The following is a 26,669-nucleotide window of genomic DNA, read 5'->3' as shown; positions in this document are numbered from 1 at the left end:
TGGTACAAGTGAATCGGTTGAGTGTTGAACGTGTAATGTGCAACCCCGCAGGAGGAAGGGGGTCACAGGGGGAGCAGGGCACGAGCCGGTCTTCCCCTGGGCTGTTTCGCACATGGGAGTGGCCACACAGGTGAGGCAGGGGATGATTATGGCAGCTGGCGCATGGCAGGCGGAGCGGAAAACAAACTGTGCCCTCGGGAGGTGGGAGGTACGGAGGAATTTTTTGTTGGCATAGGCAAATTGTTTGCGGCATCACTCTCCCTGCTTGCTTGTCTTTTCCATGGCGGGGAATAAGGACATCAGGGAGGCCGTCTGGATTTTATAAGGGGCCGGGAGGAGTGATTTACTGGTGCCTGGGGTCCCGGGCCCTGCATGGAGGGAGCGGCTTGCAGGAAACCAAGGCGGAAGGTGGCTCGTTGTGTCTCCGCAGCGGTGGCTGCTTGCTTGTCCCCTGGTGAGCAGGACGTCGGGGAGAGCATGGAGGAGCTGCCTCTCGTCTCTGTTCAAGACGAGTCAGGGGAGGATGAGCGAGACGACACAGGCGCCGCAGCCCCCACTACCGCCAAGGTATTTACTGGTGCTGGCTCTGGCTCTTCCCCTGCAGGGAGGGGAGCTGCGGTGGGTGGTAGGAGGGGGCGGAGCTCTGTGGGATGGGCTGGGAGGTTAAGGGGTGGCACCCTGGGCTGGCTGACTTTGATAAATAAAGCAGCAGTAAAGAGCAAGCTCCAGAAGAGCGCTGTGGCCACAGCTGTTAAGTTGGGTCGGCGCCAGGAAGCCTCTGCTGCCCAAGTGACCCCTCAAGTTGATTTGACTGTGCAGGAACACCCACAATTGCTTAATGTTCAGGGGCATGCTTATTTATGGAGCCCTACCCCAGCGTTTAATGGCTCCTTCTCACAGGCTGTGTCATCTGAGTTGTTACCCCCCGGACCCCATGGGGGGGGGTCTTTCACCTGGTGCTGTATGCCCAGAGCAGAGTGGTTTTCGGGCAGGGCAGGTTCCCAGCAGTGGGATGCTTTGGCACCGGCCTGACTTTATGGACGGCAAGGAGGCGGGGCAGTGGCCGGGTCACAGTATCGCCTTTTTGGAGTTTTTTCCTCTTCTTGTGGCTTTGCATGTATGGGGCAAAGAATTCCCGAATAGGCCTGTTTTGTTTAATGTGGACAACAGAGCAGTGGTTGACTTGATCAATAACCAAAAGGCCATGGATTTGAGAGTGTTGCGGCTCTACGTGCCTTTATGCTCAAATGTTTGCAGCTTAACATTGTCTTTAAAGCACGGCATATCCCAGCAGTCAATAATTGTAGAGCGGACGCCCTCTCTCGTTTGCAGTAGGCGAAATTTCACAGGCTGGCTCCTAGGGGCAGATGCTCACAAGACTCAGATCCCTCAGTGTGTCTGGGCGTGGGGGGAATAAGAATTGTCAAATTGGTTAAGAAATCGGTAGCGGCCTCAACACGCCTGGGACGAGTTCTTGAGTTATGGTAACTCTGTTGCTGTGCAAGGGGAAGCGGTGTATGGTGAGAGGTTTTTATTGGGTTTTTTGTTACACCTGATAAAGGATTTCCACACACTACTATTTCTGGCAAGTTGGCCGGGATTTCTTTTTATGGGCAGTTGAGGTGGGGGAGGGATCTGGTGGGAGGGGTGCTAGTGAAGAGGGTTCTTAGGGGTCTCAGTAGGGAACAGGTGGGTAGGAAGCAGTTACGGCAGCCGATGACATTTACTTTGTTGCAACGGATGATGGCGCAGTTAGCTGAGTCCTGTTACAATGAGTTTGAGTGTTGCAAGTTTAGGTTATGTTTTGTTTGGTTATTTTTGGGGGCTTTTAGGGCATCAGGGTTGCTAGGTTTACGCAATAGGGTTGGCATTAGCAGTGTGGAAGTTTTCATTGAGGACCACAGATTGAGGATTTGGTTGAGAGCTTTCAAGATGGATCAATTGAGCAGGGGAAAATGGGTATTCTTGAACAGGAGCGGGGTGGGGGCGTGCTGTCCGGTAAGGGCGATGGGAGGTTTTCACAGCTCCCAAATATTTTACTCCAGGTGCCATTTTTTGTCATGGGCAGGGAAGTCAGATTTCCATAGCTCAGTTGTTGGCGGTGATGAGGAAGGTACTCCTTGCTTTGGGTGAAGACCCTCAGCGATTTGGCACACATTATTTTCACATTGGGGCGGCACCAGAGGCTGCCAGATTGGGGTGATCTTGGTCAGCCATATGTAGAATTGGGAGATGGAGGTCTGTTGTACATGGACTTTGTCTCTTTTCCCCAGGTTTGCATTTCCTTGATACTCTCTTGATGTCACTGTATGTTTACCAGGTGACATCATAGAATGTTGTAGTGATTGCCTAAGCCTACTGACAGTTGGAGGCAGGCTGAGTGACAAGGAGGTCACTCCTGGTGGGGTCTCTTATTAATTATCTTAAGAACTGGACCTGTAACTATCCATGAATAAAGCTACATGAAATATATTATGACTCAAGAACATCTTTTATATACCACATTTTGGCGACTTTTGGACATCTTCAAAGAACCTACTGCGTGCAAAAGAAGATTAAAGAACCTACAGCATAGAAAAGAAGATTAAAGAACCTACAGCGTGCAAAAGAAAATTAAAATATATCTACAGCGTACTCAAGGATATATAAGAAAGAAAATAAGGAACCTAAAAGATACAGAAATCAATCATTCAATAAGAAAAGAAACTGGAACTTCAAAAAAACGAACTCACAACTATCAAGTAAGTCTCCGTTTAATTCCTAATTTAAAACCTCTCATTGACTTTTAAATTTCACTTATATTACAACCAACGCTTTGCCTGGCCCCACCAGTGTCCATTACAACCCGGACAGCCTGTAACTAAAGCGTATGTGACAACATTGAGAGGAAAGACATAACCATCTAGTACATTTCTAGACTGCTGTCTGAACTAATGTAAATAATAAACGGAGCGTTGCTGAAAGCGAGAGACATTTCCCAACACAAGATTCAGTTTAAAATAATAATTACACTTCAATACTACATAAATGAAGTAGACAGCCAAGCGTGTAAAGACATCTTATTGCTACTGAAGTATAAATAACACTCTAATGTGAAATACATGAACAGCTAAGTTTGAGGGAAATTGACAGTGCATGATTTCATTATTATTATTATTATTGTTATTTGGAAATAATACCCGAGTTGTTCTACTGTGAGTTTTTTGGGAACTATAGAATTTAAGTTTGCCTTTCCTTACCGTTTTTCTTCAACCGTTTTTCTGCCTCTGCGCCGACCTGCTCTCCATCATGCCACTTTTGTAAGTGATGACGTGATGGAATCTCCGTGTGACTCGGCGAAGAAGCAGCCTGCTCCAAGACATGATCGCGTGCGCATCCAGCCTCATCCCAGCATTTTGAAGAAGCCTGGGTGCCTTCAGTGTGTCATCGCGCTAAGGGAGACGTCACAACGCGACGTGAGCGTCCATTTTGTATTCACTCTGTAATGTTGTTTCTATGGTGATGAGACTACGGGAGCATAACGAAACGGAGAACACTGGCACAATGTGAAAGGATGTTTTGAGCATTTCCCCAAGTGTATGGCGCAGAATAGGAGCGCTTAAACCTGAATTTACATGGAATCTTGTTTGCCGATTTATTTAAACTACATGAAAGACTAGTGTTACGTAGTGCCATCTACTGGAAGTTAGTGGAACTTTTATTTGCCTTCATATTCGTTTTGAAGTGATTTTCTGCATTTCGTGGAACATAATTAAGACTGTAGCTTCAAAGAGCGACGTATTTTAACTGTGCAGTCTTTCACAATAGTCAAAGAAGAGACAATATTAATTAACTTGATTGACACGATGTCACTCTTCAAGACTTTTTCACCACGATTCAATTTTATCTACCATCATATCAGTCCTCCATGGGCCCAGACTACGGTGACTACGTTTTATTATTTTAATTTATTCTTTTGTTCTTTACATGCTATTTCTATGATTAACTATTTAATAATAGCATCATTTATGCTATCTCTATGTTTAGATATTTAGTAATGTAGAGTCAAAAATTTTAACAAAAAGTTTACATATTATTATAAGTTTCAGGTTATCTTTTGACATGATTCAGCATTGCTTTACGACTATTACTTGCATGTTATTTATAGTGTTCATATTCATGCATTTTAAGTAAGTGCACAAGTGCACATGAATTGTTAACATTTTACACAGATTCCTGTGCAAGCCTGTTCCTATATATTGTGCACATGAGTTTATAGTGATGACACTTTAGTTTTGATATATTCATTTTCACGGGTTTGGATTTCCTTGTAATCCCCGTTACATTCAAGTGCAATTATGGGTGAGCGTATCCCTGCAACTTGTTCTAGGGTGAGTGTATCCCTCAACATTTTTTTTGAAATTCACGGGTTAAGTATTTCTTGTAAACCCCGTTAAGTTATAGTTGCATTCCTGGGTGAGTGTATCCCTGCAACTTGTTTTAGGATAAATATATCCCTTTAAATTCTTGAAATTCGAAAAGGGTGAGTGTATCCCTTGACATGATATTTATGAAGGGTAGATGTATCCCTAATTATACTTTAAGGGTGAGAACATACCCAATATGATATGTATGTAAGATGAATACATCCTTTTCATATCATTTCTACACATGTAATTCCTGCAGGTCGTTTACGTGTTACGTTATTAGCATTTAGTGTTGAGCAATTGATGAGTAAGTTTATACCTTTTTACTGTTGGTAAGTGTGACTAAAATTATTCCACTTATTGTTTCCGGGTTGAGTGATTGTTGGGTGAGTGTATCCCTTCATTCATGTATTCAATTTCTTCTTGAACTTTCTAATTTGGTGTGTAGTCTCCTGCCTTTACTCTTCGTGCTGGTTCACATGTGTTTTGGCGGATTCTTGTTCACTATACTTAAGGTGCCGGAGACGTCTGGTATTCTTTCTCTCTTGTGTTTTTTTCATAACTTCCTGTATGTTTCTTGCTTTCGACCATTATTAGGAAGAGGGTGGTGGTGTGCGTTTATGTATTCCTTGTTCTTCCGCTTCTCTTCCTTTCTTATAGCTTCTTACATGTTAGTATCTTATTGTTTGGCGCCATAGTTCTTTTGCAAATTTAACAACGTTATTAGTTTATATCATTTTGTTCTCTTCCCTAAAGAAAGGAGATATGTTGTACATGGACTTTGTCTCTTTTCCCCAGGTTTGCATTTCCTTGATACTCTCTTGATGTCACTGTATGTTTACCAGGTGACATCATAGAATGTTGTAGTGATTGCCTAAGCCTACTGACAGTTGGAGGCAGGCTGAGTGACAAGGAGGTCACTCCTGGTGGGGTCTCTTATTAATTATCTTAAGAACTGGACCTGTAACTATCCATGAATAAAGCTACATGAAATATATTATGACTCAAGAACATCTTTTATATACCACAAGGTCCAAGTGTTGTGAGAAATAGGTTAGGAAATGAAGTTCAGTACTACGTTGTTTTCTTTTTGTTAATGCTTGTTTTTTCACCTAGGTCAGCTTCCAAGGCTTGTAAGTTTGAAAAAGACTACTTGGATTGTAGGACACTCCTTCGTAAAGTGGTCTGCTGTTTACATGGAACAACTGATTTGTGAGAGATCATTGGGCCTCGCCAGTGCTCAACATGAGGCGGTATGGAGGGGGAATGGGGGAATGCATTAGGAGGGTTTGTTTCCAATGCTGTCTATGATGTGCCTTAAAAGAGGGAGCCCTCCGGAACTGCTTGTCATTCACCTTGGGGAAAATGATCTTGTTGCCTTGTTTGGCCTGACTCTAATAAAACTGATGAAGCTGGATCTAGCCGCCATCAAGTCAATCTGGGATGACACAACGGTGATATGGACTGCATTCATAACGCGGCTGCACTGGAGAGGTGCAAGGAACAATGCAGCTTTGGAAAAGGCGAGACGGTAGCTCAATAGAGCAATGCCACTTTACTGTGAGGGCATTGGAGTCAAGGTGCTATCACATCCTTTCATACAAAGCACAGAGGGACATCTTTTCCGTAAGGATGGGGTACATTTGTCTACAATGGGGCTGGCCTTCTATTTACCCAAATTGAGGGATTTGATTGCGTAAATCTGGCAGGAGAATATATGGTGCTCTAACACAATTTTATACATTTTCCTTCGTGGGTGGGGCAGGAAAACTCTATTCAGTTTTCCTGGTTGGCAGAATTTTGCTGGCGGGTGGGCAGCCTTGAGCGGGTTTGTCCATCCTCAAAGGGGGGAAGTGGGCTTATACACAGTCACAGGGGAAAGGACATGAGAATGAGGGGGGGAGTTATCAACGGGGGTCAGTTCTTCTCGGTTTATTGGGGGGTCAACATTTTGGGGGGTTAGGTTGTAGATAGTTTGGTATAAGCTTGGAGATTGGATTGATAATAAAATTGCGAAATGTGTTTTTGAGAAAATAAATGACACCTGTCTTAATAAAGTGCACTTTATTGCTAAACTAAAGAACTTGTGGTACATGAGTCATTGTGCGAGGAGGAGCCACGGAAGAGCTCGGCATGGGTCAGCTCCACACCGTGGGCTACCATTCTTTTGGCGCCCCACCAGCTTTTTTCGAATTGCGGGCTGCGTTTCATTGTCCAGACCCATCTGACGTTGGTCTACCGCCAGCTGCCCGAATTCAGCAGAACCCAGCTCTTCATGGGCCCTCCTTCCTCTGTTGGTTTCCAGGCAGTAGTAGGGGCAGAGCCGGTCACAGCCCAGTGAGTGCGGTTGTTGTCAGACGGCACCTCCCAAGTGAGTGCATCAGAGGAATGCGAAGGTGGCCCACTAAATACTGGGTGCAGCCTGCAGCCGCGTGATTGGCCACACTCGCAATGGGCCCCAGGTTGTACAACATATAAGACACTGCCATAGGATACTATTGCTGTTCATGCTGGTATCACCGAGACTTGGGGCGGAAAATGACAGACAGGATCGGGCCCACGCCTGCGGAAGCTTCACCTGCGCTCCTGTTCTCCAAGAGGGCCGGTATCCTGCTCGGAGAGTCATAAGGACGACGAGCTGGCGCACCCCAGGTGCCAGCCACCCCCTACAGCCAGATAACCAAGAGGTAGGTGGCTGGCTATCACCGGGAGGGTCTGCCTACAGCATGCCCGACTGCGCATAGCACGCTTGACTCGTAGAATGAGTGCCTAGGGAGAGTTAAAGGGAAAACCCAGGGAGAGTACATCTGATGGGGGGAAGCTCAGTTTAAGATTCACAAGCTCCATCTTGCCCCCCAGTCTACCTTCAAACCATCTCTCCTGCCACCACCCCCCCTCAGCCTCCCTTTCCTTTTCATCAGTCATTCTGTCTCTGAGCCTAGTACCTCAGATAGTCCCACGGTTTCAAGGCTCCGAAAGGGGGCTCTTAATTCAGCCACAGGAAAAACAGTGGCAAAAGTAAAGTCAGCAGCGCAACACTCTACACTTGGCACAACACCAACATTGTCAAAAAGAGAAATCTGGCCAGAAACCCGGCCAGAAATAGACATACAGACACCCCCCCTAAGAGACCGCACCCACAGCAGAGTCCGCAGCTGAGCACAGTATTTGAAGGAAAGAGCGAGGGGAACCGGGAAAGCAAGGAGTCTGAGACCTCACGTGCTGCTCAAACAGAATTACAAACTCATTCTGGGATGGAACCAGGAACTCATCTGGTGAATAGCCCCACAAAGGAAGGTTCAAATAGCACGCCCTGGGCTGAATTCAATGCTACTTAAAAAAAATTGCGCAAACTGCAAGCCCTTGTTCTCACCTCGCGTAAAGTCAAAAGGCAGCTATAAGTCATTCACTTTCTCTAACCAGGTCACCTCCTATGAGTCCTGTGCCCCCCGAACCCATGCAGGGCAAACTCAGGCGTGTAAACTCCCACCTTACATTCCATCCAGACATTGACCCAAGCACAAGGTCCTTACAAAACAATTTCTTTACAACAACAGCGCAAATCCACACAACTTCCTCCCCTCAGGGAACTGAATCTCACCTAAGCTCTCTAACACCTTTGGAGCTACTATCTCCTCTTAATGGGCAAAGACGGGGTAGCATACTAGACCCTGAGCAGGGGTCCCTATCAGACCAGTTTTTGGCATTTCTAGAAGCCCAGATAGACTCACAAATGGAAGCTCCTCTGGCTCAAACACCACTAATTAAGAGTGCTACTAATATTCTCAATTCTCCACACCATTCCCTCAAAAAGGTGACAGCGGTTCAGACAGCCCAGCAATCCCAGAAAGCTCAGTAACCTCGAATTGGTATCAGTCATTGTTCAACCAGGATATAATAGTCAAAGCTCTTCTTTGGAAATTACAAAAAATGGAGCTCAAGATTGTCCTAATACAGTCGATTGCTACAAGCCTAGTGGACCTAGGATCTAGGCTGTCTTTGCTCGAACACAAACTAGGCCAAATAGAAGTGGGCCAATTCTGCTCTCGCACTCAACTAAATGACAAGCTGATCTCAATACCAGAAATCTTGTGGGCTCTACTCCACAATGTAAAAAAAAAAGATTCATACCATAATCAAACAATCAGGTAACCAATTATCAGCAGCTTGCAACCTTATAACAACAGAGGATTCAGCAGTGAACCCAGTAACTTTTAGCTGCAGTGACAGTTTGGAAGCCAATTTAGATTCTAACGCAAACACAATTTCCAACATAAACTCTTAGTCTCACATAAACTCCACACAGCACGGTCCCACTTACCCTCCCTTTGAAGAACCTGCCCTCTCTCGAAGAGCAAAAAATACACTGAAAAAGCTCTAAAAAAACTGTTCCTACAAAAGAGGCACTCTGTAGCTGAAAAATACCCTTGGGCTTGTATCTTGGCAACACAACATACTCTTGAGTCAAGAGGAAAAAAAGACAAACAATTGATGCAAACCACAACTAACCAAGCTCAAGGTAACCCATGTACCTTGTCGCTGGCCCCCCCCCCCGGTACAAATGACATCACATGGCACAATGCCGAACATGTAATTATGCACGAGTCTTGCTTAAGGAATACAACAACTAAACAGGGGGGACCAGAAGGCTCCAGCTTGTGTCAACGTACAGTACCAGCCACTTACATCGGCCCTGTCTCCAATTCAAACCATCTTGCCCCATCAAACAGAATCCTTACGGCCACTACTCCTCAGTTCTGCACTTCTGTAAGACCTGGGATGCCTACTCAACCAACCTTTGAATATGCAAACCTGAAGGACAGCACTGATGTCTCTGGGAGATATGATGGTCAGATTCAGATAAACCAGAGGATCACTGAAATAATATCGAGGGACAGAATATCGACCAACAAAATATCGTTGACAAAATATCGATAGACAAAATATCGAGTTTCTATCTACAAACAGGTAAGTACAAAAATATCGAGTTAAAAATATCGTTTACAAAAACATAGTTGTAAAAAATATCGAGTTTAATAAAAACAATGTTTAATTACATTAATATAAAAAATTAATTACTAAAATATACTTAACAATACTTAAAATAACTTGTAATATTTAAATAATTAATGAAAGTAAAAAAATAATATTTTTTAATCATATTTCTTAAAACATATATATATATAGTAACAAAATTTAATTAAATAATAGCCAATATTATTAACGTACAAATACAATAGAGTAAAAATTACCATTCCCACTCCAGTGGGTGCAACAGTAGGGAAATCGTTGGATAGAGTAGGGGTTAAAATTACTATTCCCACTCCAAGGAGTGCAACAGTGGATATATGACGTTACAACGCAACTTTTACAACGCACTACCATTACAACGTAAGTATTGGTAAGTATATAATAATTTTTATAATTTAAATTATTTAAAATTAATTTAATATAATTTAATTTCATTTCATTTCATTAAATTAAATTAATGTAAATTTAATTTTACTTTATTTTTACACTGTACCCCTGTACCCCAAAAACCCAAAACTGACCCTGAAACCTAAAAAAAACCCTTTACCCAAAACCCCAAAACTGACCCTGAACCCTAAAAATACCCCTTTACCCAAAAACTAAAAACTGACCCTGAACCCTAAAAATACCCCTTAACCCAAAAACCCAAAACTGACCCTGAACCCTAAAAATACCCCTTAACCCAAAAACTAAAAACTGACCCTGAACCCTAAAAATACCCCTTTACCCAAAAACTAAAAACTGACCCTGAACCCTAAAAATACCCCTTTACCCAAAAACTAAAAACTGACCCTGAACCCTAAAAATACCCCTTTACCCAAAAACTAAAAACTGACCCTGAACCCAAAAAATACCCCTTTACCCAAAAACTAAAAACTGACCCTGAACCCTAAAAATACCCCTTTACCCAAAAACCAAAACCTGACCCTGAACCCTAAAAATACCCCTTTAATTTAACATAATTAGCAATTAATCAATTAAATTAAATTAATTACCAATTACATTTTAAATAATTAACAAATATTATTTAATTACCAATTAATTAAATATTACTACCAATTAATACATTTACATATTTAATTAATTATAATTAAATTACTTCCCACCCTATTCCCCTATAAACCCACAACCCGCTACAGGAAATAAATTATTTTAATTTACATAATTAGCAATTAATCAATTAAATTAAATTAATTACCAATTAAATTTTAAATAATTAACAAATATTATTTAATTACCAATTAATTAATTATTACTACCAATTAATAAATTTACATATTTAATTAATTATAATTAAATTACTTCCCACCCTATTCCCCTATAAACCCACAACCCGCTACAGAATAAAATTACACAATAATTTAAAAAAAATCATTAATTAAAAATAATTATAACATAAAATGACACTTTTCACACATATTATAACATAAAAACACTATAAATAATCAAATATTATTTAAAAAACGATATTTTTTACTATCTAGATTATATACTTGGATATTTTCACTTTCTATATTATTTACAGTCGATATTACTTCACTTACCTTAAAAACGATATTTTGACTGTCGATATTCTGTCCTGTCGATATTTTGTCCAAACGATATTTAAAACTCGATATTCTGTCCAAACGATATTTTGGAGTCGATATTATGTCTGTGCACCAAACCAGATTAGCTGGAACATGAACACCGTGGAATCTACTAAAGTCATCCCGCAGGGTCCAATCCCTGAGAACGAATTAACGAATTAATGATCACCCTATCTCTGCACTATAAATTTGCTACCAAGGATGTGGAAACAAGGGGGAACAGCAGCAGAACCGCAGCACAATCATGTGAGGACCGACTATAAGCAAGGGCAGAGGGCCATGGCCTCCGGGATTATCAATAAAAAAAATCCTGCCAGCAAGAGATTACGTTGATCCTCCTATCCAGCAACCAGGAGATTTAACACAGTCCCATCTAAACGATGCTGGACGGAGGGGGGCAGACCATCATTGAGCAGGATTAGTATTTGTGGGACTTGGCCCTTTTTGACTTCCTCCTGTATTTTTTTCTCACCTGTTGTTGGCTGTTTTATGACTCTGGGCACTTTACCACTGCTGATCAGTGCTAAAGTGCATATGCTCTCTATTGTAAATTGCTGTAATGGATTAGTGACTCTATGATTGGCTTATTTGGTTTACTTGTCAGACCCTAGTATAGTGCACAGCGTGTGCCCAGGGTCTGTAAATCAAATGCTGCTGGTGGACTTGCAGCACTGATTGTGCCACCCACTGGAGCAGCTTGAAACCTATTGCTCAGGCCTGCCACTATAAAGCCTGTGTGCACTGTGTGCAGTCTGGGGCTGCCATGTCGACTTGGCAAGTGCACCCACTGGCCAGTCCTCAAACCTTCCCTTTTCTACATGTTAATCATCCCTAAGGTAGGCCCAAGGTACCCCCAAGGGCAAGGTGCATTGTATGTAAAAGGTAGGAAATGCCCTGATGTGTGTGGCATTTCCTGATAGTGATGTACAGCAAATTTCGTTTTTCACTATTGCTAGGCTACCTGCTCCTATAGGCCAGAATGGGCAGTTGATTATAACATTTTATAATCCTAAATGACTCAGGGAACTAGGTAGAAATTCGAGTTTAGTATGCCTGAACTCAGAATGATAAAATACATCTTTTAGTGAAGTTGGTTTTAACATTCTTACCACTTTTAGAAAGTAGATACTTTATTGCCTAACCATCCAAGGCTGCCTCTGCTAGGTTGTGTATTCCATGTCTGGTTTGTGAGTGACAGGGGCTGCGGTGGCTCCAGGAGACAAGGTGAGTCAGCACTAGGCTGAATAGACCTATCTGCATTTGAAGTGGTTGGAGGAGTAGCACCTGGGTCTGAATAGGGCTGTGCTTGTCTTCCACAATGCTAGCTCCACCTCCTGTGGTGAGTCTGATGACCCTCGCTCACACTGACAAAGGAAGAAGTTGTGCACTGGCAGAATACACCCAGAACTGATTTGGACAAGGTACAGACACTCTCTGCCTTCAGAGACAAAGGATTTTTGTGTATAAAAGGGGTACCCACACCCAAGAACTTCTGGGAATCAAGACAACCCTTTGCTGAGGAGAAGAACCAGAGAAACTGAAGGAGGAGACTACCTCTGTGCTTTGTGCTGTTTGAGGGGTTGGCCTGCAGTGGTTGCTTCTTTGCCAAAGAAAGGAGAAAAGGGATTGAGTGTGCTTTCATCATCTTGAAGAAGAATCTCCAAGGCCTTGAACTGTGCTTGCCTCCTGCCTGAAGTCTCAGGGATACAAGATTTCACCACCAGCTCCCTCTGAATTTCCTTGCTGGGAATTCTACTTGCAGAGAGGTGCCTACTGTTGATTGGGCCCTCTGGGAAGACTGTGTGTTGCTGGGAACTGGAAGTGCGACGCAACGAGGAGAAGCTTGTCGCCGTTGCAGCAGTTGCTGTCGCATCGCTGAAGAAGCGTGCCGCTGTAGCTGGTTGTCATCGCATGGCCGAGAGGAGCGTGTCACATCACCGAAGAAGTGTATCACAGGGCCTGTTGTGGCTCAGAAGTTGCCGAGTGCACCGCACGGCCGCCGGGCGTGAACGCATCGCATCCACTTTGTCAAAGACGCCATTGTGTCGCACCAGATCATTGCATCGCATCAAGGCGCCATCTTGTCTGATTGCACAAGATCACAGTAAAAAAACCGACGCATCAACTCCCCACACAATAAGGAAGTGAGCATCATCTCCCCTGCGCAGCGGTAAGGAACCGACGCATCCACTCCCCTGAGCATCAACTTCCCTGAGACCCTTTTGTTTGTATTGCGCAACGCATCCAAGGCACTATCTTGTCGCAACGTAACCGAGACGCAGTAAGAAACTGAGCAGCCGCTCCCCTGAGTGTAAGGAACGGCGCATCAACTTCTCTGCGACCCTTTTGTTTGTTTTGCGTGACGCATCCAAGGTACTTTGAGAGTAAAGTGACGCACTTACCATCTACATTAAACTAAGCTATTTTCTACCGTTTTAAAGTCTATTTTTGATTAGAGTATTGTGGATTTTTGTTGTTTGGTCTTGTGTTAAGTCTAATAAAGATTTCTTATTTTTCTAAACTGGTGTGGTGTCCATTTGTAGTATTCCTGTATGTGTTCACAAATGCTTTATGCACTGTCTGCTCATGCCAAGCTACCAAGGGGGTGAGCAGGGGTTATTTGAGAAGTGTAGCTCTTTACCCTGACAAGATGCAAGGGTCCCTATTTGGTCAAAGGTACCTACCTCTGCCAACTAGAGACCCCCATTTCTACCAAAATTCATCTCCCGCTACGCCTCACTCGGCCCTTTGGATAGCTTAAATAGAGGAAATTCTTTACGACTATTCCAGCATATATCAACCTTGAAACATCTAACCTCAACTGAGCTCATCTCGGTAAAATTTGCTCATACTTCAGGGACAACATCTTCAGAATCCACAATTAGCAACTGGGACTCAACAGCAACTAGAGATGCCATACGGAAAGAGGCCCCCACCTTTGAGGAATGGGGTATTGAGTTAGAACTCACCCAGGCACGGAAATGCCTGTATGCCTACTGGGAGACAATATTGCACACCCAAGGGGATCCAAATTGAAGGGAGCATGGGGTGCAACCCATGACAGGCTGGTAAGGACCACAAAGACTTCCAACCCTCTGATAGTCCATTGGCGGACTTAGGATAGGACTATCAGTTGCCAAACAGCAGCTTAGTTCCATGAGGGGAGACCTCTGCCGATATGTTGCAGGGGCAGCAATTTTTATTCTTCTACCTAGCAAAATTCAATCACTCTCCTCTTTAGCCCTTTTGTGTCCATTGCTGAGAAAGCAGGCATTAAAAAAACTCTTTCTATCATCTCTTGGAATGTTGTGGGTTTAGCTTCAATGTTACGATCCCAGACTGGTAGAGAATTCCTTACAAGTAACGACATCTCATGCTTTCAGAAGAATTGGTCACTGAACCCCACTACAATATACAGATTCTTCAAAGTGTTTCAACCAGTAGTGCAAACAGGCCTTTTTGGACGGCCTTCTGGGGTCTCTCGATTTTCCTTAAGCAATCAGCAATAATCTTGCATTCCCGACCTTTACAAACCCATAGGGATCTGCAAGTCTAGAAGGTCTAAAAATTGGTAAGAAGGCCTTCCCTTTGCTCTTCATCAATTGCTACATCAATTCTCGCAATACCCAAAGAGCTCGCGCCATGAGCTCCTTGTGCGCTAGCATAAAAGAAATCATTGAATCCCATCCTTCCCACAAAGTTATGCTGGCAGGGGACTTTAACATCCAATCCCTTGGCAGCCACTACAATGTTTTGCAAAAGAGCAAGGAACAAGAAGTTCTCAATGACATTCTTACGTCATTTGGCTTACAGTCAGCAGACCAGATTCAGGAGTGCCCTGATAATAAGAGGCGACATACATTTAAGAATATTTCCACAATCGACTATATCTTTATGTCAAATCTCCTGGCAACCCGTCTTCTGAGATTCGATATAATAAACCATGAAGAAAGTGATCTTAATCCTTTAGTCATAAGTGTGGACCTAAATCATAGGACTGCAGACAACGGCCAGGAGCTGGGTCTTTCGACAGGAGCCGAAACCTACACGTTGGTCAGGAGAATTAAGTGGGAACCCTTCCTCTCTCCTCAGGTGGGCAAATGGCTCAGTGAAGGGAGACTCTGGCACATGGAATAATCAGGCGATCTCCTACTTACAAACTGAGATTCCATGACTAGAGCCCTCGCAGAATCACTTCAAGGGTAAACAGGTCTCTCAAAGCGCTTATTGCAGACACCATGCCATCTAAAGAAATTCCTGTCTCAATGGAACATCAATCCCACAAGGATGAATCTAAGGAGTAGCACTTGCCGGTGGAAGCTTAACCAAATGTCTAGATATTTAGATGCGTTAAAAGGAACACGAAAGTCTTTTGGAGGTACGTGAACAACCTAAAATCACTTGGGATATCACAGGCAAATGGGGTTTCAGCAATGGACACAGAGGACAATTGGCCAGATGTAGGTATCCAAATCCTGGTCGGTAACGGCCGAAAATACCGATTAGGGCATCTTAAAATACAGATTCAGTAATTTTACCAAATCGGTAATTTTACCGAATCGGTAAAATTACCGATTCGGTAAAATTACCGAATCTGTATTTTGAGATGTAGGTGGCACTGTAAACAGTGCCACAGAGCTTTAAGGATTCGTTATTTACCATCAAATATTATTTGATGGTAAATAACGAATTCCTATGTAAATGCACATATGTGCATGGACACCTGTGCCATGTTTCACACATACATGCCCTTAGGGAATGTATGTGTGCCACATTGCACACAAGCCCTAATCAGGGGTGCAACAGGGTGTCAAAGTGACACCCTGCCACCCTTGTATTTTTCGGTATTTACCGAATCGGTAATTACCGATTCGGTATTTACCATTCATTCCTATGGGCCTACAGGCTTCATCAATAAATGTGAATTTAAACCGCCCAGAATTGGCTTGTTCATGTGTACTTGAAAACTACATAAGGCCCTTAAGTTGTCCTGACTTCTCTTTTAAAATGCAAATCATCCTTTCTCTTCCTACATGCCTTCAAATCAGTACTTCCAAAGAAAACAATCCCCAAGGTAACGTGCAATTATTGAATCATTCTCATAGCAAATGGGCCCTTATTACATATAGGGCGCACTGCTGTTTGCGCCTGGCGCACCTTTAAACAGATGCACTGGGCATAAACAATGACAGAGTGCCCCATTATAATTAGGGCTCCCAGTTTTCAGTTTTTACTGATTTTTGGAGATAAATACAGACAGAAAACTATTTATTTTCATATCTGTATTTATTTTTAAATACATAACAATATGGAAATAGGCCTTCTTTGGATGATTTTTTTATTTTGTCAATCATGAGTGTCAGGTCCGTAGGTGTACAGATTGAGGGGTAGGAGAGATGAAAACAAGACAAGAGATTTCCTAATTAAGCCTAATTTAGTGCAGATCTACTGTTATTTATGCTATTCTACAATGCAAGTGTTTTCAGTTAACGCTATTGCACTGTATACTGAAACCTTTTGGGCGTTTAAATGTGAGTATACATTTATCAGTTAAATAAATGTGGGAAAATATCCACTGCAGCTTTATTTATACTGAAAACACAAAATAAATATGGATACAGATGGAAATGTCTAAAAAATGAATACCATAAAACCGGGAGCCCTAATTATAATAAATGCACAGCCCTCAAGGCACCCACAAACTTGTGAAATGCGTGGCGATCGCTGAGCCTGTCACCAGGCTAGGTCGCCCCCACGCACTGCTGCCTGCCAGTTAGCCTCCCGCTGATTGCCGCGTCCTGTTACTGCCGCTTCGGACGACCCAGCCACCTCTGAGCCGCCCGCCCCAGACTCTTCCTGCCGCTGCCTCCCTGCAGTCCCGCCCCCCGCCAGCCCATTCGCCGCCCTGCTCCCGCCACCCAGCTGCTCCTCCCTCCCGGCTCCTTACTTATGATGACCTCAGATCGACCGCGCAGCGGACGCTGCAGTGGGTGCGCCGATTGTGCGCCGAAGGTGCGCCAAAGGCAAGCCCGTCTGCGCCCGTCCGTGCCTGGACCGCGCCCAGCGCCAGGACCCCTGGCCCCCGACGACGCCAGACCACACGACGGACCTAAGACGCCGCCAACCTCAACGCCAGCTGGACCCCCGCCTGCTACCGAGCCACCCCGAAACGCACCCACGGACCTTTCAGCTGCCAACCCTGCAAGTTCACCTGCCTCCGGACCTGCACCGCACCCAAAAGACCGGGCACCAGCAACAACCACCTCAAGTGCATCCTGCTCAACACCCGCTCCGTCCACAGACACGCCGTCAAACTCTGGAACCTGCTCGACACAACTGCTCTAGACATAGCCTTCCTCACGGAAACCTGGATGAACGAACCTCAGCGCCCGACATCGCCATAGCCATCCCGGACGGATACAAGATCACCCGGAGGGACCGCGTCAACCAAACCGGAGGAGGCATCGCCATCGTCCGCAGGAACACCATCCGCATCACGACCAACTCCGACGACACCTTCACCGCCGCAGAGCACCTCCACTTACAGATACACACCGACCCCAAGACCACCCTCAGAGGCACCCTCATCTACAGACCCCCGGGACCACGCACACAATTCAGTGAAGACATCGCAGACTTCATCAGCCCGCACGCCCTCCCCTCCGCGGACTTCAACCTCCTAGGGGACCTCAATTTCCACCTGGAGAACAACAAGGACTGCAACACCACCCCCCTGCTGGATAACCTCACCAACCTCGGACTCAAGCAACTGGTGGACAACCCCACCCACTACTCCGGCCACACGCTTGACCCCGACTCCAGCAAGCACATCTCCTTCAGCCACTCCACCGGTCTCCATTGGACGGATCACAGCTGCGTCCACTTCAGCTTCAGAAAAACCCCGACCCACCACCATCCACAACAGGTTGCTCGCAGGAGCTGGAGCAAGATCACCGCCGACCAGCTCACCACCTCCCTCAGCCAGAACCCTCCAGCCAGCGCAACGGACCCCAACGAAGCAGCCCGCACCTTCACACAGTGGCTCACCAACTGCGCCGACTACCTCGCACCACTGAAGAACCCTCCCAGCAGACCCGGCAGCAAGAAAGCCTCCTGGTTTACCGACGAACTCAAAACATCCAAGAAAAACTGCCGCACCCTTGCAAAAGCCTGGCGCCACGACCAAACCACAGAAAACATGACTGCCCTCAAGAACGCCACCCGCAAACACCACCAGCAGATCCGCACCACCAAAAGGACAACTTTCAAGGAACGACTGGACAACAACACCCACAACAGCAAGGAAGTCTTCAGCATCGTCAAGGAGTTCTCCAACCCCAACGCCGGAAACAACGACATCGCACCCTCGCAAGACCTCTGCGACTCATTCGCCACCTTCTTCCGCCGCAAGATCGCCGACATACACAACAGCTTCGGCGCACAGACCACGCACCCAACCACCGAACCAATGCCCCCCACCACCACCCTCTGCAACTGGACCCCGGTCAGCACCGAAGACACCACCCGCACGATGGACACCATCCCCTCCGGATCACCAACCGACCCCTGCCCCACCACGTCTTCAACAAGGCCGACTCCATCATCGCACCCCAGCTCCGGGACGTCATCAACATCTCCTTCAACACCGCCACCTTCCCGGAGAGCTGGAAGCATGCCGAGCTCAGCGCCCTCCTGAAGAAACCAACCGCGGACCCCACCGACCTCAAGAACTTCCGCCCCAACTCACTCCTCCCTTTTCCTGCCAAAGTCATCGAGGAGACCGTTAACACACAGCTCACCGCCTTCCTCGAGACAAACGGATCCCTCAACCCTTCACAGTCTGGCTTCCGAGACAACCACAGCACCAAGACCGCCCTCATCGCAGCCACCGACGACATCAGATCCCTGCTCGACAAGGGGGAAACAGCGGCCCTCATCCTCCTGGACCTCTCCGCAACATTCAACACTGTCTGCCACCGCACCCTAGTACAACGCCTCAGCAACATCGGAATCCAAGAGAAGGCACTGGAGTGGATCATCTCGTTCCTCACCGGAAGATCCCAGAGAGTCCGCCTCCCCCGTTCAGATCCGAGGCCACCGAAGTCATCTGCGGCGTACCACAAGGAACCTCACTCAGCCCCACCCTCTTCAACGTCTACATGAGCCCCCTCACAGCCATCGCACGCTAACACAACCTTAACATCATCTCCTACGCCGACGACACCCAGCTGATCCTCTCCCTCGCCAACCACCCCGCCACCGCCAGAGCCAGCCTACACGAAGGGATGAAAGACGTCGCCGAGTGGATGAAGAACAGCCGCCTGAAACTGAACTCAGACAAGACGGAAGTCCTCATCCTGGGATTATCGCCACTTCGCCTGGGACGACTCCTGGTGACTCCTGGCGGCCCCCTGCACCCCCAAGCCAACGGACCACGCACGAAACCTGGGCTTCATCCTGGACTCCTCCCTCTCGATGACCAGACAAGTCAACGCCGTTTCGTCATCGTGCTTCAACACCCTGCGCATGCTCCGGAAGATCTTCCAATGGATCCCCACCGAAACCAGGAAGACAGTCACCCATGCACTCGTCAACAGCCGACTGGACTACGGGAACACCCTCTACGCGGGAACCACTGCCAAACTACAGAAAAGACTCCAGCGCATACAGAACGCCTCCGCACGACTCATCATGGACATCCCTCGCCGCAGCCACATCTTGACCCACCTGAGAGACCTGCACTGGCTCCCCGTCAACAAGAGGATCACGTTCAGACTCCTCACCCACGCACACAAGGCTCTCCACGACATGGGCCCCAAGTACCTCAACAACGCCTCACTTTCTACACACCCACCCGCCAGCTCCGATCCGCCAGCCTCGCCCTCGCCGCCGTACCACGCATTCGCAGAGCCACCGCTGGAGGAAGGTCCTTCTCCTACCTGCCGGCCAAGACATGGAACTCCCTCCCCATCCACCTACGGCTGACCCAGGACCATCTCTCCTTCAAGAAGCAACTCAAGACCTGGCTTTTTGAGCAGTACCGAACCCCCCCCAGCGCCTTGAGACCCTTCTGGGTGAGTAGCGCGCTATACAAATTGCTGATTGATTGATTGATTGATTGATTTAAATCCGCTCAGTGCTTCACTGTGCAGGTGGTGACCTGCCTGCACTTTGAGTGACTGCACACACTGCAGGGGGATTTCTGTGGGTCCATGGAACCACCTTTGCCCCTCTCAGAGGGTTGCCCTCAGGAGCTGTACTAACAGTGTGCCACCTTGTTGTGCAGCAGTGCTCTCAGTATTAAAGAAGGGGCCGCACAAGCATCCAAGGCACCTTCTGTAATAACATAGTTTTCAGGGGTTGCACAAAGTGTGCACACACACTTTTTCTGTGCATAAAGTATATATATTACAGTTCATTATTGCACATGGTTATATGCTATGCTTTACGCATTCCTCTGTTTTCACAGGTTCCAAATCAGGTACTACAGGGATGTATTAGGCATGATGTTCGCAATAGAAGAAATTAATCGGACTCCGAACTTTCTACCCAACGTGACTCTTGGCTTCAGAATATATGATTCCTGCATGTCAGAGGCCAGAGCCATCATGGGAACATTGCGTCTGCTCTCAGGGGTGGAGAGTACAGTGCCTGGTTACGACTGCTGGCCTCATCAGTCACTGGCTGGGATAGTGGGAGATCTGGTATCAGCTTTATCCCTTCCCATGGCCCGAATGCTGGGAATTTTACATGTACCTCAGGTAACTGTGCCCAGTTTGTTTACAGTAGTTTACAGTGTTATATGGAATGTCAGCTAAAGGTTTTTCCTCATTTGACTATGAATTGTAACCACCACTTGCCTCATTATTTTCTGAATTAACCCTCTCATTGCTCACCTTATTCATAGGCCTAGTTCCAGGAATGCTTTACTTGCAAAAACATAGGAGCTATGTTAATGTCTTCTAAATATATCTGCATTTACCACTGTTCAGGATTTTCTTTGTGTAAATACCTCTAGAAAAGGAGTGGTGCAAGTGGTACACAAGGTGTGATGTGCATGCTTATTGAAAAAACCCGTAAAATAGGAATGGGACAAGTTAGTATGAGAGGGAGTTATTGCCATATACAGCCCTTGGATTGGGGACCTTCAGACCTTATTGGCACAAAGACAGGATAGATGCTTTGCATGTGTGAAAACCTGAGATATCTCACTCTGGACTGATAGGCACCCTCTCCCGAGCATCACAGAAATTGTGGCCAATCAGGGGAAGGCTAAAATTAATGTTATATTTCCTTTACAAATGTTCATGTGGAACAGAATGAGGAGTAAAGGCCACTGACATCTTTTGTAATTTAATTTGGAGTGTACAGATGCAATACAAAAATTAATCTTGCAACGTCTATAAAGAAAGCCTGTGAGCCAGAAGATCAGAATTAGCTTTAATAGTGTAGTATAACTCTAAATTTGTTTGGGATTATGCAAGTAAAGTCAGACTTCTGTGACCTACAATGAAGAAAAGGGATGTAATTAGAGGATGTATGAAATTCCAACGCATGCTTTTACCACGCATGCCTTTACAATGCGGTTTTTACAACACAAACCTTTATAACGCATAGCGCTTTGGGGTGCTGGATAGTGAATAGTTTAATTTACTATTCCTACTCCAGTCCCCGTGGACACTAGGGAAGGTGTTGGATGTTAAATTAAACGTATTCCCTTTCCTAGAGCGCCCCCCAAGCGCAATGCGTTGTAATGGTATGCGTTGTAAAAGTTGCGTCGTAAAGGCACTGCGTGGTAAAAGTTGCGTTGTAAAGGATGTTTCCCGTAGTTAGAAGATGAGATTATACCAAGCATCCATTAATGTAGCAAAGAGGAAGCTCCACCAAATGTAGACTGATCCCAAACATCTCCATCCCACATTCTCAACAATAACATGATAGCTATCAATTGTACAAGACAAAGAGACACACGCACATCATAAAATAAACAAATGTATCCACGACCCGTTCCAAATTTCAGATCGATATAATGATGCATGTATTACTTCTATGTTAAAATATAAAATATGGGGAGCCAATGATTGTTTCCACAATATACTTCTTCTTTAACTTTCTTAAGGGTTTATGTTTCTCTTAGCAGTCTCCTCTTTCATTATAGTTTGGCAAACAAACGCCAACCTACCTGCTTCCTGCTCAAGTAGACAATCTATGCATTAAATGAAAACTGCCATTTGTATTTTTTTATTTGCAATTTTCATTTACAGCATTTGATTATTACATTTTCCTGTTAGTTTTTTTGTACATTCTCAACTTCATTATATATGTTTAGTGTGTGTGACTGGTTTTTATTTGTAACTCTGGTTCATCAAATCTTTACTGAATTTCAGAATTATTGATATATTGCATCCAAGGCATCTGAATAGACGTGCCAGTGAAAGTATGCCCATGCAAAGTTTAATTCTTTATATCGATACATAAGCTTGGACATTGTAGGAATTTATTAAGAAAGTGTACATAGATACTTTCTTTACAATCGTCAGCCTTTGATAACATTGATGAAAGGATCCACTAACATAGTAAGAATGATTAACATTTTCTGTATATAATCCTCAGTATCTGTCACATAACAACATTACACATTGAACAAACATGCGAAAATGGAAAGCTGAAAATCGAATGTAATAATGAGTAAATGGTACTAGAATGAGAGATTTTGATGAACTAAAAAATTAAAAAAGGAATCAAGAGGATTTAGCTTTCCATGCGGTTGTTTTCTCCAAACGTTGAAGTGTTGACTTGTGTGTTATTGTATATTATTGTTACTCATGTGAAGACCTCTGGGTGCTGTCAAGGCATAAAAAAGTGCAAACCCACAACCGCATAATGAATGGCACTGTGGCTTCCTTGGACAAATACTGTTTTCTCAAGAGGTGTCCTAATTTTTCTTCTCTTGTGTAGATTAGTCATGGAGCCATGCTTTCAGCTCTGAGCGACAAGCTTCAATTTCCCTCATTTTTGCGCACAGTGCCAAGCAACACATTCCAAAACATTGCTCTTCCCCAGCTGATCAGGGAATTCCAATGGTTCTGGGTGGGAATGGTGGTGGTGGACAATGATGTTGGAGAGCAGGGTGGTCATGCGATACGGCAAGGAATCGAGAAGAATGGAGGGTGTGTGACGTTTGTGGCTAAGATCCACTTAAGTTACACCAAGAATAAGGTCCTCCAGGTGGTGGAAGTCATCAAGCAGCATTCGGTCAACGTAATTGTCCTCCACAGTCCGGAGATGCACGTCACAGCTTTAATGAATGCTCTTTACGAACAGCACGTCACAGGGAAGGTGTTTGTTGCTTCTGCTTCATTCCAGATCACTCCAGGACTGTTCACCAGACAGGCATGGGAAGTGTTGAATGGGACAGTAGGCTTGGTGCACAACACAGGCCAAATGCCAGGTTTCTGGGACTTCCTGAGCCACCTTCACCCAACCACATCTACAGGAGAAACATTTATAAAGCTCTTTTGGGAAAAGGCGTTTAGTTGCAAATGGGTGCAGTCCCAAGTAAATTTCACAGCACCTGGGGATTTACGTCCTGATGCAAGACCTTGCTTTGGTAAAGAGGCATTAGAAAAGGTGGCCAGAGATCTATTTGAACTAAATGATCTGAGTTATACTCAGCATGCATACCTTGCAGTCAATGTCTATGCACATGCACTGAATGAACTTATTTTATGCAAGCCAGGCAATGGGCCTTTTGTGAATGGAACATGTGCCAACTCCAGTGACATTCAGCCATGGCAGGTAAGTGTGAAACTACCTCCTGAAACATAATGGTCTTCAACAAAATTATGTTGAATGACCCAGTTACTTACTAGTAATTTTCATTGCTCTGACTCCAGAATACAAACACAATGCTGTTATTTCAACCCTAGAACTCTTGGGAGGGAAGGTGATAAATGAGGACTGTGAAGAGGAAGAACTGGATTCAGAGTAATGAAGATTACAGGTAAGTAACCGGGTCATTACCTTCTCCTACATGTTCCTCATCCCAGTCATCACTGGTGGAGTGCATACCCAAGCAGAAGTCAAACAGCCAAGAAACACACATTAATTCTAGTGAAATTATTGTTTCAATATTAGGTTAAGTTACAATAATTTTAGTACGTTTACCCCGATGTCTTAAGAGAAACTGCCTCCCACCTGAAGTCTGTAATGAGTCTTAAATGTGTGTGGGGGTAGAAAAACTTAGCTGCTGCACAAATGCAGGGTTTGACTGTCCTGTAGGGTAATCAGTCAGTGCCCGTAGGGCTTGTCTAACTGATCAGTGTGTGGCCGTATGGTAGCAGGTTGTGGACTTGTTTTATGGGCAAGTGGGTCGGTTTTACTGTTGATTTTCCTAATATTACCACAAACATTGCCTGCCGCAAACACAAGTGCATCCACTTTCCCATATTTTGCAAATTAACCATACAGTGTGTATATAGAAGATCAAAACTGGCCTGGTTTGGAAATGTGGGTCCATTTTTTAGCTATTTGGTTTGCTAATGGGCACCACTTTTATTTTGATGCCGGGGCATGTTTTGTGTCCAAGTCCGACGCTGCATAAATGTCTTACATTGATGCCTCTTTGAAAAGGCCTCATGAAGTAGATACTCCATGAGTGGATATTCCTTGACTCAGTCCTATCAGATCTTTCACTTCTGACTCATAAGCAAATATAATGGTTAATCATGTACTCAGCATATAAGTTGATGTTTTAAACCTTGCCCAGTCAGCCCACCGGTAAGAAACTTTCTCGAATGAAGCTGTTTGCTCAACATGAATATAGACTGTGCAATGTACAGCCAGTGGCTGCATTTATATCTCCTCCAGAGGTACATTAATGGGGATGAAAAGAAGGGAATACAAGATCCTGATAGACATGAAATAAAGACAGGATTTTTGGTTAATAGAAGATGGATCAGGTCTTAGAATAACCTTATCTGGAAAAAAACGTAAAGAAAGTTACTGTGGGAAATACGAAATCTAACTCTAAAATCCTATGACCAAATCAGATAGCTGTCAGAAATAATATCTGATATAACAACTGTCTCTAGGAGTTCAAAAGAAAGAAAATTAAGGACTCTTAAAGCTAAGGGGACACCCCAAGATGGTGCAGGAGAATGCGAAACTGGTGTTTTTAGTGAATAACTTTTCTGTAATCTTTCTAGCAATTTGTCCATATTTACGCAGTTTGTACCTCTAAAGTCTCGGATTTCTGCACACTGACTCCTAAGTGTGAACACAACTAAGCTCAGGAGGAAACCATCCCTCAAAACATCTAGCACTTTTGATGGATCAAAAGAGACAGGAAGAAGACCTCCAAGATTGCACCATATTGAGAAGGATGTCCAGTGCTGGTTGCAAACCTTTAAAATTGATGGACGCCTTGAGTGCTGAATGTCTATTGCTGCTGCCACCAAACTACCTTGAAATCTGACATTTAAGCTCTCAAGTTCCAAACACCTAAGTGTAGCCTCTCCAATGTATCTTGATCCAGTGATGGAACTCTCAATGGAGAGGACTAAGTTGGAAACAATCAAGGAGGGGGTGCACTAGCCAATGGAGATAAGGGAGCCAATTCCTGTGAAGCCAGCAAGGGGCTACCATCAACACCCATACAAGATCATCTTGAATCTTCTGAATAATCATGCGGTGAGAAGAATCAGAAGAATTGCATACAACATCCTCATGGGCATATTATTGCTAGAGCATCCAATAAGGGAAAATAATTGTGGGAAAAGAGACTTCTCTTCCTGCACAAATAGGACTATCCAAGGTACTCTGAACTTCTGAGTCATCATCTTAGAAATCTCCTATGAAGACACTAGAAAGTTGAGTTTGAGATAGAATGGCTCAGCTCATCTGTCGAAGATGTCAGTTTTCCAGGCAAGTATACTGTGCTGAGATGAGACAGAGTGCCCTCTGCCCAGCTTTCTATCTCATGTGTCAACCTGTGCAACTCCAGGGATCCGGTTGCCCATTGTTGATTTGTCCAAGATCTGGCTACCATACTGTGTCTTCTGACCTAGACTGTATCCCCCTTCAAGATCTGTGAGACATGAGCCAGAGCTTATAGAACTTACCTTAATCTTTTCCTATTTGAAGACCTGGATACCTCATGAGCTCCATTTGTCCTGGACCTCCCATTACTCTAAGGTTGCTTTCTAACCTGTCCCACTTGCATCTGTGGTTACTAGCTTAGGGAGCGGAGGCTGGAAGGGACAACCTTTGGTCAGATTTTTTGCATTGAGCCACCTCTTGAGAGAAGGTGAAGTTTGATAAGTTGCCAGAACCCTATACTCACTTGTGATCAGGGGTTCTAATGCTCTAGCAGGTGTCTTGCCAAGGGATAATTGTGTAAACAAGCCCACTGGACCAAGGATACTATGGAAGCCATACCTCCCTGGACTGTTAACCATCTACTGGCTCTCACTGTTTGCTTTGATAGGATACCCTGGAGATTGGAAAGATGTGTTATCTTTCTGTACTCTGGTAGGGACACACTTCGCACTTCTGAATTGAATGGAGCTCCAATGAACTAGATTTATTGTACCAAGATGAGATGTGATTTGGACTGGTTTATCAGAAATCTTTGTTGTTCCAG

The 26,669-nt window shown here is 44.7% G+C and overlaps 1 protein-coding gene across 1 annotated transcript in view; it reads left to right on the top strand.

Annotated features, from left to right (window-relative positions):
* Positions 1 to 20,238: 20,238 nt before the first annotated feature.
* LOC144762988 (extracellular calcium-sensing receptor-like) overlaps positions 20,239 to 26,669 on the top strand; it is a 222,550-nt gene continuing 216,119 nt past the window's right edge. The window contains exons 1-3 of the mRNA XM_078648302.1: positions 20,239 to 20,282; positions 20,496 to 20,787; positions 22,985 to 23,824. Of these exons, the coding sequence (XP_078504428.1) occupies positions 20,239 to 20,282; positions 20,496 to 20,787; positions 22,985 to 23,824 (1,176 nt within the window). The remainder of the gene's footprint in view (positions 20,283 to 20,495; positions 20,788 to 22,984; positions 23,825 to 26,669) is intronic.

The sequence above is a fragment of the Lissotriton helveticus genome, chromosome 6 (genome assembly GCF_964261635.1).
Source record: "Lissotriton helveticus chromosome 6, aLisHel1.1, whole genome shotgun sequence".
Lineage (NCBI taxonomy): Eukaryota > Metazoa > Chordata > Amphibia > Caudata > Salamandridae > Lissotriton > Lissotriton helveticus.
This window is presented reverse-complemented; position numbering and strand designations above follow the sequence as displayed.